The 12,181-nt window shown below is 52.6% G+C and overlaps 4 protein-coding genes across 4 annotated transcripts; all 4 read right to left on the minus strand.

Moving 5' to 3' along the window:
• Positions 1-514: 514 nt before the first annotated feature.
• PV08_04439 (uncharacterized protein) lies at positions 515-1,349 on the minus strand (the record flags this gene model as incomplete). The annotated part of the gene is made up of 3 exons (XM_016378787.1): positions 515-692; positions 754-1,055; positions 1,236-1,349. The coding sequence occupies 3 exons, from the start codon at positions 1,347-1,349 to the stop codon at positions 515-517; spliced, it is 594 nt and encodes a 197-aa protein (XP_016237464.1).
• Positions 1,350-3,155: 1,806 nt separating this feature from the next.
• On the minus strand, positions 3,156-4,046 carry PV08_04440 (uncharacterized protein; the record flags this gene model as incomplete). Its single annotated transcript, XM_016378788.1, has 1 exon — positions 3,156-4,046. The coding sequence occupies one exon, from the start codon at positions 4,044-4,046 to the stop codon at positions 3,156-3,158; it is 891 nt and encodes a 296-aa protein (XP_016237465.1).
• A 636-nt stretch (positions 4,047-4,682) lies between these two features.
• Positions 4,683-6,274, minus strand: PV08_04441 (uncharacterized protein; the record flags this gene model as incomplete). Its single annotated transcript, XM_016378789.1, has 4 exons — positions 4,683-5,652; positions 5,718-5,853; positions 5,909-6,032; positions 6,089-6,274. 4 exons carry the CDS (start codon positions 6,272-6,274, stop codon positions 4,683-4,685), a joined length of 1,416 nt encoding a protein of 471 aa, XP_016237466.1.
• A 1,734-nt stretch (positions 6,275-8,008) lies between these two features.
• On the minus strand, positions 8,009-11,716 carry PV08_04442 (uncharacterized protein; the record flags this gene model as incomplete). The annotated part of the gene is made up of 1 exon (XM_016378790.1): positions 8,009-11,716. One exon carries the CDS (start codon positions 11,714-11,716, stop codon positions 8,009-8,011), a length of 3,708 nt encoding a protein of 1,235 aa, XP_016237467.1.
• Positions 11,717-12,181: the final 465 nt, after the last annotated feature.

A 12,181-nucleotide genomic window follows, 5' to 3' on the forward strand; every position in this document is an offset into this window, starting at 1 on the left:
CTACACGCTCCTAGTCCACTAAATGACCCGGTGGAAGTAGATAGATCTCGAGCAGCTTCGGTGCTAGGATTGTACACGTGCCGAGAAATCTTCGCCCATCTGTGGTAATATTAAAACATGATTTATGTATCGGCGATGTACACCAGGTACCATGCCCGGGCGCTACTCCGTAGTCCCTCGCCAATTAGACCGGCCGCCGGGGTCGAGGCGGCCCTGCATTGACAAATGGTACTGAACTCCATACATGCACCAAAAACGCCAAAAGTCCAACTCTCGCCGCAGTCAATCCGCGTCTGTACGTTAACCGAAGACCAGCTCCGCCCCTCCTCTTTCAGGCTCCCCTTTGCCTTGTCAGGATACGCGTCCGCTGAAATGCTGCAAGCCGGCTGCACTTGAGCCCTAGTAACAAAAGAAGACAACGGCAAAATTCTCATTGGCGTAACGAGCGTATGTTTCGAGAATGCCCTTTTGTGGGTCGCATTTTCGAGACCATTCTTGCCACCTCTCTATCAGCCTAGTTTCCAGTGGTGCTGGGCGGTTTGTCCCAATGCCGGAGCATCTGCCTGAGTGCTTGGGTCCATTCTGCCACACATGCACTGACAAGCCGGTCGAATTCGGCGGCAGAAGGCCGGCGGCCACCCCATGTGCTTGCTTTCGATGCAAGAGCTCGAGCATGCTTGGTAACAAGGTTTCTGTGTCCAAGAAGTCAGCATTCAAGCGATTAACGTTGGCAGATCGTGAGGTAGTGCTTACTCTCTCTCCATCTTCACCAGTACCAACCAGCAATAGTTCCAGCTGCGAACACTGTTTGGGTCTCGCACCACCATAGATTTCGCTTCGTCAAGGCATTCTGAACTGAAGGGGTACCTTCGAGTGAGACCTCTCAGCTCATTGAGGAGATTGTTAGAATTGACATAATGAGCCCACGCAGTGGTCATGGGCTCTGTGACTTCTGCAGAATCGAGATAGGCAAATATCTTCTCAATGCGGCGTAGCTCCGTAATGGTGTTGACACGGTGTGTGCGTAGGGATTCGATCAACTGGTCTTTGTTGTTCTGTAGCCGTTGTCAGTTCTCGTCTGCTTTCATAGAGTTGGGTGCGCGAGAATATTCAAGCATTTGAAATACATTTCAAGAATCCAAACGCGAGAAGATAACAGGAAACGAAAGGACAAATGAAACAAGGAAATGAATCGACCAAGGCAACGCAAAACTCGCAAACATAGGAAACATTACAAAAACGAAACCTGGACTGACTTGACTCATGGTACGAGGATCAGCTGGAGTGCCAGGAGAGACCAGTTGATAGTGTTGCGATCGACCCGCACTCCCTGATGTTTGTCGCGACATATTGTTGCCATGAGGGGACGGCATTGCTTGAAATGAAGTTGTCGGTCGTCGGGATGTTGACTCGTTCTCGTGAGGATCGGAAGATGGAAAGGCGGTTGACGAAGGGACGGCAGGGCTATAAGAAGTTCGACTGGTAGCATGAGAGGGCTGGCTCACTCCTCTTTCTTCTGTCCGTTGATGAGCTGATGATCTCCGTGAGGTTCGCGCAGCTTGGGAATCGCTCGAGGCATTCCGGCGACCGTCGTCCATAAACAGCAAAACTCAGGTCGTACGCCTCACCGTTGCAACTTGTTGGTTGGCTTGAATAAGCGTGATGATATAAGGCACTATATGTATGAAGCAGCAGTAAAGGGTTGCCAGGTCATAAAGGGGGCTGCAAAAACTTAGTAAGATCGCAGAACTAGACAATCAGGGCCAGAAACCACGAGGGGAAGTCATTTAGCAGTGTGTGGATGTGTGTGAATGTGACGATTCGAGGTAGAGAGATAGGGCTGACACATTTGGTTCCCCAGATGTACTATCTAGGGATTTGCCGGGCAAGCACTGTTATGGCATTACCATACACATTTGGCCTGCGCCATGACACGTACGGAAAAGGATTATCGTTTGGGGTCACTTGTCCTTGCTCGTCGATATCCACGCCACCCCAAGGCGCGGTACAGTCGTCATCCGGACTCTGCCATGGACCTCAGGACCGGTCCGTTCGACCCCGGAGAACATTGAAACCTCAGTTCTCAGCCTCAAATAATGCAATGGGCGGGTCCAGGCGCATCTGAGCATGATACCCACGTGTTAGCGGGTCAACATCTGAGGAAGAGTTCGCCATTACAGACTGCAAAGGTTCTGGCGAGGTAGTCGCAAGTGGGGGCCGGGGAAGCTGGACCGAACAGAAACAGAGTGTGGGAACGAGCCGTCGTTCGCCACGAGATAGGAGGTACCAGGATATAGTCGAAAGCACCAGAACGAGGGCGACCTTACTCATGATCGGACTTTGCGAGGTAGAATACTGGACCATGGTCGTAGCCGGCAGATCGGATCAATAGTGAATTCGGAAAAGAGGGCGGATCAAAACCAGGCCTCGCACAATATGGAATCCATTCGACCACAATTCCCGACGGCGCGCGCCACACAAATGATGACGGTGATCACTAACTCGTCGATCGACCCAACTCTCAGCGATGAGTAAGCATCGAGATTGATACTATGCTGCTTCGAGATTGGTGTCGCCTCAGCCTCTGACATGTGAGGCTGTGTCGAACCACAACCGTCCGATTCCCTGCTCAAGTGTATTACTCTATTCTGCAATGTATTCCCTCGAGGACTGCTCGCCGCTTCAGCCCTGTCCACCGCTTGTGGCCTGAAACTCTGGTTACCAAAGTTCCCGACCAAGGGCTTACTGGTGTCAGCCACGAATTTTTGCGGCTTGCTCGTATGCGTTAGCGAGGTACATGAGATAGCCGAACATCACCCCGCCAGATCCGCCGTCGAGCTCGTTTATAGAGGGTCTCAGGAGAATTGGTCTTATGAGCGAGGCTGGAACTGCCCGAAAGCGTCCCCCTCCAGGCTACACAAAATGAATTTTGTCAAAGTTTTGGTCACTTCTTGACACTCTTGGCATCGACGGCTTGGAGTTTCCTGGTGTCAAAACCGTGTTACCGCCAACATAGATGACTTTCCGTAAGGGGCCAACAGCACATCCACAACCATGGACGGTTGCTAGAGCTTCCCCCGCGACCCACTCACCAAGTTTCGCAGTTCCGTTGTTTCGAGATTGGATCTGTGGTTACACCCACCACGATTATGCTTTCATCTTGGGCCCCCAGGGCGCTGACGATAGTCTTGATTACCATAGGGCGAGGATGGAAGACCTGTACTTGTGTAACCACCGTTGTGGCCATATGCGTCGCCACCCGTTGACCAGGGCTGTGAAGCTGAAATATAGGGCTGGCCGGCTCCGCTGCGATCTTGAGTACTAAGATTCCCACCCGAGGAGCTTTGCAACGATTGACCCCCACTCATACCTCCCGCCGGGCTGCTTCTACCGCTGCTAGATCCTTGTAACCGCGCCCGGAGCCTGTCTCGAGAGCCCAGGGCCTGTGCATTTGCATTGGGGTTTGTTTGGTAACTTCCTGCTCTTTGACTGGGAAGGGGCCGGGCCGTTGGTGCTGTCGGCCCGAAGGATGTGGTTTGACTGCCGCCACTAGAATGTGACCTCGCGGTGTCGTTCGAACGTAAAGAATGTGGTGTCGGCCGGGAAGCCCTGAGGCTCTGGGGAGGAGGCGCACCTGATGCAGGGGCGGAGTCCCAGAGATCTGAAAGACCACCTCCTCTCCCACCCGACGAACCTCTCGAGTGCACCTGCTGGGTGTTGAATTGCGAGCCGTACGCATTCCCATACTGCCCATACGAGCCTTGCGGCTGAGGAGCAATGGGCCTTTTTGGATCAGGGGGGAGCCATTCGGGCAATGGTCGGCCTTTCTCTGCGTAATAGGCCCGGAGCACATTCGAGATATGTGAGCAGTCCTCGTTGTCAGGGTCATCTTCTTCAGAATCCTTCGTCAAAGCCTTGCGTAGACTGGCAAATCTTGATGAGAACGTACTTGACCACGTCGAACTAGAGTTGGGCGTACTTGAACCCTGGGATGTAGGGGGAGTGCTTGACGGATTGGACGTGAAGTACGAAAGATAGGAAGCCATGATGGGGCTGGTCGAACAGATGGACAGGCCACAGCGATCACACCAGGTTTGGGTAAGTTTCGCAAACCTTGGCTTGTCGTCGAGGTGTATTGAGAATAGGAGGAAGTGGTGTTGATGGCAGAAGTCGAAACTGGTGTTGCAGCGAGTGTCACAGTTGGCCGCAGGTGACAAACAAGCAAGGGCGAGGTGCGGTGCACCCCTCACAGCCTGACACGTGACGAGGCTGAGAGAAGCCGCCACTCTTGCCCCTTTACGGGTGAATGTGAATCTAGAGAACCTTCGCCATGCAAATATTTCAGAAGTCTGTACTTGACGAGTATTCGGTGTGGGCTTTAATGAGCTTTCTATGTAATCATGGCCCTTTCAGCTACCCACCGTTGGATGTCAGAGTCTGGTGGTCGGTACATCAGTCTGTGTCAAATATTCGCTTTCGTTCCTTTCAGCATGCTGCAGGGACATGAATCGTGGGAGCTGGGTGCGGTCGCCCTCAACATCAACTGTCTCAATAGAGTGGCGGAAATCGTTTGCTTACACGATAGCCAGCATATCAAGGTTCGGAAGGCTGCCCTGATTCTGCCGAGATAGAATCCAAAGCTTCTGAGCTTGACTAGAGCAAGCCCTTGTTAATCTTCGTGCTCAAAATTCCAAGCTCTGCTCACGATCACCGACCACTGTTCTCTCCTCCCAGTCCACTTCCCTCGACTCAGGGGAGTCGAGATCATACTCAATGAAGCTTCCTCCATCGCTCGGAGCCAATTTTGGTGTTGTAACCTCTTCCTCGTCCGCAGCGCCATCCATCATCGCTCGACTGAGTGTTGGAGAGGTACTATCCACATCCGGAAGCATGTATTCGACGACGCATAAGGGACCGAACTTGTCTGGCTCCTGCCACACCTTCACTAATTTCAGTCCGCTTAATGCTGCCAGATATTGCCAATCTCGAATAGTTCGCTCCTTTCCACCGATACTCATCATCATCAAGTCGAGCCAAATTGCCCCTGCATCTCTGCTAGTCACTGGTTCTGGAATTGCCATGTCAGAAATGAGTATTCGACTATCGGTACCCATAGCAGGGATGATTGCTTTCAAGATGCGGGCGGCGTCGTCGTCTTGCCAGTCATGCATTACACGGCGGATGTAGTAGACTTGTGCGTTGTGCACTGGCTGCTTTAGGAAAAAGTCGTGGGCCATCATGGTCACTCCAGGTAAGTCTTGACTGGAGATATCCTCGAGCACGCAAGGACGGTCCTGCAAGATTAGATCGCCTCTCAGGGTTGGGCAGCCCTTTCTCATTTCCAGCAGCGCAAGACCTCGACCACCACCAATATCAACCATCAACGGGCGCTTGGGACTGTTTCCCTTTTGAAGGATGTTCTCAAAAGGAAACATGGCAATCACTGGATGCAGAGCGTCGAACTGGGCCAGGCCGCGGATGAAGTTCTCGATTCGATCATGCGAGGAGTTCATGACCTCCCAGAAGTTCTTGCCAACCATACCATAAAACCAGGAGTGTGGGGTCTCGACATATGTGTTGAGGAGGGATTGGCTTCCGAAGTGGTCAAGGTAATGGTTGAGTCGATACATTGCCGGCATCATTTCGTCAAGTCTAGCCGTGTCAGTCCATTCGAAGGCAATCATAAGTAACGCAACATGCTTCAGACATCGACTTACGACACGTTATACAACCATTTGCCACTGGCGGGACCAGCATGCTCACTGTGCACAAGTGAAAGGCGGTTATGTGCCCATTCTCCCAATCGAACCTCATTGAAGATGTTGACGCAAGTCAGTTGCCGCATCAGTCGCACTACGGGGATGGTTTTTCAGTCAACGGTTCGAACACTGCAAAGACCCCATCCTACCAATCAATTCTTCTGCGGCCTTGCATCTCTGAGCGACCTGTTTTGCGGTAGCAGTGCCTGTAGGAGGAACAGCTTCAAATATTCCAAGCTTTGATGCCGCGAGACACGCCGAGATTGTATAGCCCTAACATGTTGTCAGCAGTTCTTCATAGATCGTCGAACATGGTGTTACAGGCTCACATTCACAATATGGTCCATGAGTGCATCATGCGGATCTTGAACACGCCATATCAATTGCTTTGCCTGCAGGACAAGATTGGCCGTCTGCTGTTTGCGTGTCGCCGGGTGAGTTGTCGAGCCTAAGCTCTGGGCGACTTGGGTAAGTTGCTCTGCCAAAGCAGCAATCTCTTCCGCAGAAGGATCCATGGTGTCGATCCAAGTTGGCGTTCTGGGGAATTTCAGGGTTGGTGGGTGGTGGTTTGGATGGCTGAAGTCGCGAGAGAAGAGTGAAACCTGAGGGTGAAATGCGCGATGTGAGGAACAACACAACAATCCACCTCTTCACTTTCCTTTCCTAAGCAGTGACAACAACCTCTGATGCCACGCGTTTTGCACAACTAGAGGTGTGAGTTTGAAAGGACGATTGCTGCCCGCGTTGGGCCCTGGCAAAATGCCATCCCTCACTACCTTGGATCCAAACGGTCAGCAGCTGCGTCCTCATCCCCCCTGCAGCAGCCCGGTCACGCATAAAGACTGTGGACTTCACAAGACTGCTCCAGACTTGGACCAAGAAAGTTCGATGCACAGCGCAGCTTGGGCTGGTGAGACAAAAAGATGGTGCAGGCAGCGTCAGCATTCTAACAATGTTCCAAAGCCTCCTCACAGCATAGGACAACTTGTTCTGCAGCGTGCTAGAAGTAATGGACTGATGACGCTCCAACCCCGGCACCAGAAGTCATACAAAATCAGGCCATGGCTCCCTGCGGTCTCGGATGTTGTTCATTATCGACCATGACCGTGCACTCTGGTGTGGTGCGAGGATGGATCTTGGGACACAGATTCTAATCCGGCCTGCACATGGCCTGTTCGGTATCTTTATTACCCTACCGTGAGGCTGTTCTACCGGTCCGCTTTTTCTCGCTATCATCCAGGTAGCGCGGAGCAAGAGCTGACCTCGAACCGTTGACCAGAGGACACTCTTCCAGCCAGCGTCGTGCTTTGTCGGAACCATTCCTCATAATCGAGAATGCAACCGGTTCAATATGTCTCTAAGCGGACTAATGCAGGCGAAGCAAGGATAGCTTCACCGTAACGATCAGTTGCCGGAAAATTCCCTCGTTCGCTGCTCGCCGCATGACAAGCACTGCTTCATCCGGGCCTATGCTGGGAATCCGGTTTTCCACGAGCCCATCCACTCCTCTTCCACTCTGCCACCAGCATCGTCACTCTCAGTCGGGTATTTGCAGCGCCCGCAGCTGCATCCATTTCTTTTGGAGTGAAGTTTTCCGGGCATGTCACGATAACTCTTTTTTGTCTGTCGACAGCCGCGCAAAACAATGCTACGCAGAACCAGCTTGGAAAAGGATAACTTGATAGGCGAGAAAATGAGAAACTTTGATGACTGGTCTCGTCGGACATCATCACCACCGGCGGATGGCGATCCAAGCTGCTGGAACGGAGTGCTCTGGTCGATATGCACGTCAAACACGACGGGTTGTACCAGGATGCACCTGGCGTGAGCTACAGATGCAACTGGCCGCGGGATGTCCTTCTGCAACGACGCATGGCGGCCTAGGTGACACGATCCCTCCTCTCAACAGACAAGCCAGTGATTTTCTAGAACTTAAAGGCCACTGTGGACAGCTGCGTCGACCCACGCGACTTGCTCGCCCAGTCGAGGCATGTGCTAAGAGTCGTGGCCAACAATGCTTGACGTAGCACAAGAACGCTGGACAAGCATGGTGGTATCAAATGAGATTCGGTGATTCCGGGCACCCAATGCTCTGGCACAGTCGCGACGGACCCATCTGGAATGGGTGGTTATTACCAAGGATACAGGACGGCAACTTCACACATTGTGCCGGAGAAAAGAGCAAGGTTCAAGGTTCGATTGAAAAACAAAGCACACGCGTACTTTTCCGTACACCGGCCTAGAGGTCGCTATATTCCTTGCACCTTACGATAATTCGGTGGCTTCCACATACGTCGGATGGCCTTGCCACCCCAGACAGGAACCAGACTGATGGCTCCCACCGCTAGAACCCTCCACACCCAACTCCAGCTAGCAACATACTCCAGATCGAAATATCCGCCAAGGAACGGCACGCTCGCCGCATAGATAGTAGCCGTACCCAGAATGCTGATGATCATGACTGGGTGCCAGGTGGTGACGGAAACCGCCACCATGATCAGCTCATTCAACACAAGAACCGTAAAACTGACACTGAGCATCCTCGGGCCGTCAACCTCGCCCACAATCAGTTGTGTAAGACCCTGGATGATGATACCCTGGTACACCGACACCAGAACCCACATGAAGAAGGTCTGGTAACTAAGGCTCTTGCCTGATTTGAGCTCCTTGTACAGTTCTGGGTATAGATTTGCAAGCTGCTCATCGACGTCTCGGTCCAACACGAGTGAAAAGACAGGTGCACTGGTGTATACCGTCGCATAGCCCACGAGCAACCAATCCTTAAACAGGCCCTTAGGATCGAAATGCCCCGCAATGTTGTACATAGTCTGACACACGCTGATAATCAGCCCTCGGTGAATGATGAACTGCGCCAGTTTCGCACTGCGCTTGTAACTGTTCCGTCCATGCCAGACGAGAAGCTTGGTCAGATGGCAGAACTGAGTAATACTGAAATCGGCTGCGAGACTGGCCTGGCGGCCTTCTTTGCCGACGATCCCGATACCGACGTCCGCGGCCTGGATCATGGACACGTCATTGCCACCGTCGCCAATGCAGCAGACACGCTTCCGTGTATATTTGCGGATGAGTTGTGCCACGTCCGCTTTTTGGGTTGGCGAGCAGCGGCAGGCAATCACAGCGGGAAGCTGAACCGCGACTGTGATGAAGTCGGTGCGGTACTGAGACAGCATGAGAGAAAGACTCTCGCCGTCGATGAGAAGGCATGATTCGGTTTGATTGCGTAGAAGGTCTAGAGCGTCTTTGGCTTGTTGTTTCGTCTTAAAGCGGGCCATGGTCTGGATATGCTGCCCACGAGCAACGAGGCGCGCCGACACGGCCACGCAGCGTGCCGTTTCGATTTTGTCACCAGTCAACATCCAGATCTTTACGCCGGCATTCCGAAGGAGCTCAAGAGACGGCTTCACATCCTTTTGAAGGCGATCCTCCACACCCGTCACGCCGAGAAGTTCCAAGTCATGTTCAAGGTGCGCCTTGACCACAGCTGCCACGCCAGCGTCGCGCTCCTGTAGGGCCAGACTGGCATCTGTGTATGCCATGCTGAAGTCAGAGTACTGAGCAGGGGAGAGACGTTTACGGCCGACCACGAGGGTTCGGAGGCCCTCTCGAGCCATGTTCGCCGTCTCTTCGTCGAGCCAGTCGTTCGCAGCAACTATCGAGGTCATGACAGTATCCGCGCCCTTTTGAAAGAACCAGAGCTCATTGTCAGCTGCTGTGAGTCCGAGCACGTCGGAAGTCAGCTGTACAATGATACCCATGCGCTTGCTCTCGGATGTGAAGGGGAAGATGTCTTTGATTTCGGCACGTACAACAACCTGGTTCGTTGTGGTGGACTGAAGGACGATTGTTTCACGGTCCCGATGTAGGAGTCGAAGACCCACGGATTCTGTGAATTCGACAATGGCAATCTCGTCGGGGCTAGACGCCTGATATGAGATGACCTTTTCTCCGTCCACTTCGTCTGTGGTGGGTGTGACGTTGTGACACAAGGCAAGGGCTAGAATGAGATCACGAACACGAATGCCGATCTCGCGGCGAGTCTTGGTGGTGCTCGTTCCTCGCGTATCGGCGTCTTGACTCGAAGAGAAGGTTTGATCAACATAAGCAGCGACCTCTTCCATAGCCTCACCAGAGTAGGCAACAGTGCCAACATGGATTTTCCTCAACTGCATTTCATTCTGCGTGAGCGTACCAGTCTTGTCGGAGAGCAGATATTCGATTCGACCGAGATCTTCGGGAATAGTACTCGTCCGCACAACAGTGCCAGGGATTCCTTTGTCGCGCTCAATGAACCGCGCATACGCTGTTTTGCCCATGTCAAGGTTGACGCGTAGACTGATCGGGATAATGGTTGAGAAGAGGATGAGATAGATCATTATCGCGACATACCACGGCTTTCGGTTAGAGGGCTCGAATCCTTCGAGCGCAACTAGGATGATGGAGAGTGTGAGGGTCATGATACACAAGATCTTGGTGAGATTGTTGATCTCTAGTTCCAAAAGTCCTGTTTTGGACCTTGAAGGAGAGGTAGATAGGGCGGAGCGAGTCTGTGGGCCTGTGTATATTACTGCGCAATATGTGACGGTACTGGAGGCAAGGACGGTGTTTGCCCAAGCGGTGTTCTCGATCGTTAGCGGAGCTGAGGTGGGATTGCTGTTCGAGTGGCCACCTAATGCAGCTTCGCCAATGCTGTCCAGGCTTCGATCCCCTCTGCCAGGATGGGGATCATAGGCAGAACCATGGCTCGGCCGAAGCTCCAGAGTTCCGACAAAGTCATTCACTCTTTTGTCTGGGGCTCCCGCTATGATTTGTAGACGCTGTAATTCCGATAACTTGAGGGTCTGACTCAGAGGACTCGGAAGTCGAAGTTTCCAATCCGTCTCGCCGTCGAGCTGGTCTGTTCGTATGAAGGTCTCTCCTGTGTCGACGGCGGAAGCAGCACCGGCTGCATCCCCCGTTTCGTCAGCGGTCAATCCACTAAGGGATTCGTTGAGATGGCTTTGTAAGATGACCACATCTGCAGGTGCTCTTTGGTTCTTTTCCAACTTTAACACATCACCGACTTTGATATCCCGAGATCGCTTCTGAACTTCGACGACGCCGTTTTGTCGCGGGCGGGAGGCATCTGGAAATGAAAGAACCGTAAAAGGCTCTGCATTCGCTTCGGCGTCTCGTCGTCTTCGTGCAATGTCGTCTATGGCCTCTTTCCCAATCGTGATGGTAAGTACACATGCTAATGGAACAATATAAGTTGACATATAACCGATTCGCAGAAAGGGTATAATTTGCGACAGTGCGACCAACAGAAAATATATGTTCAGGAAGAAAGAAAATTCGTTGTACAGTGTTCGTGGAAGGAAAGACCAGGCGGTATATTTGGCATTCGAGACAACGTTGGTGGGGAATCGCTTCTTCTGAGGTTTGCCGACTTGAATCTCGCGAGACTCGACGTTGTCTGCGTCGTGTTCCTCCCGCATATCAGCAAGCTCTTCTCGGACGAATTGCTGAAACTGCATGCTCTGACTCGGGCGTCGCGAGGGCGTTTCTCGCATCTGCCCAGCGCCGCCTTGTCCATTGCTGTTCTGTCGTTTCTTGTTCCTAACATTCCAGCCAGTTTGTTCTTCAGACCACCTTCTGAGGTGGCCATTACTTCGCGATTGCCCAGGCCAGCCATGGAGTAACCGTTCGGTATCCTCCTCCACAGCATATTCGTCTTGTTGCCTGCTTCTTGATCTCCATAAGCTGCCTCCGTACTTTTGTAGTCTCTGCAATGGAATATTCCCTGTCTTGCCCTGCAGCCGCAGTCTTGGACCGCTTCCTATACTTGCAACACTCCCGTTCAGAGGTGCAACAACGGGATCGAGTTCGTCGAGATCAAGATCATCATCAGAGGCCGAGTCAATGTCGGGACCTGATTGTATCGGGCGTTGGCGAGACATGAAGGCTCTCGGTCATCGTCATCAAATATCGAGGGCAGGGTGCCGGAACGCAATGCTGGCTGGTGTCCGGTCTTTATGCAGAGAGCATGGCGTGGGGAAGCTGCGTTACAGTGACAGTCTGATGTTCTATTGATATCAAGGCCACTTTACCAGTGATGTGCTCCGTAGTGTCGTCCCGACTACAACCTACGTGGTGAATTGCAGGGAGAGAAATATGGCGGCCTGGCAGGGACCAACATAGCCACAAGGTACAACAGCATGTGGACGAGGCTTTCGCGGTGGATGCGCGTCCTCCTGTATCCGGGCTCCGGACTAATACTTTATAGGCGTAGGCCAGAAGGGCATTAACTTAGGGGTGCTCGGGATGGGAGTTCTAGGGGGCATTCATGCGCTAAACCCTGAAAGTGACAACCATGGCCTGGTGAGTCGTTCTGCGCTTTGGTTCCGCAGGCGCAGCTGGAACAA

The sequence above is a fragment of the Exophiala spinifera genome (assembly GCF_000836115.1).
Source record: "Exophiala spinifera strain CBS 89968 unplaced genomic scaffold supercont1.3, whole genome shotgun sequence".
Classification (NCBI taxonomy): Eukaryota; Fungi; Ascomycota; class Eurotiomycetes; order Chaetothyriales; family Herpotrichiellaceae; genus Exophiala; species Exophiala spinifera.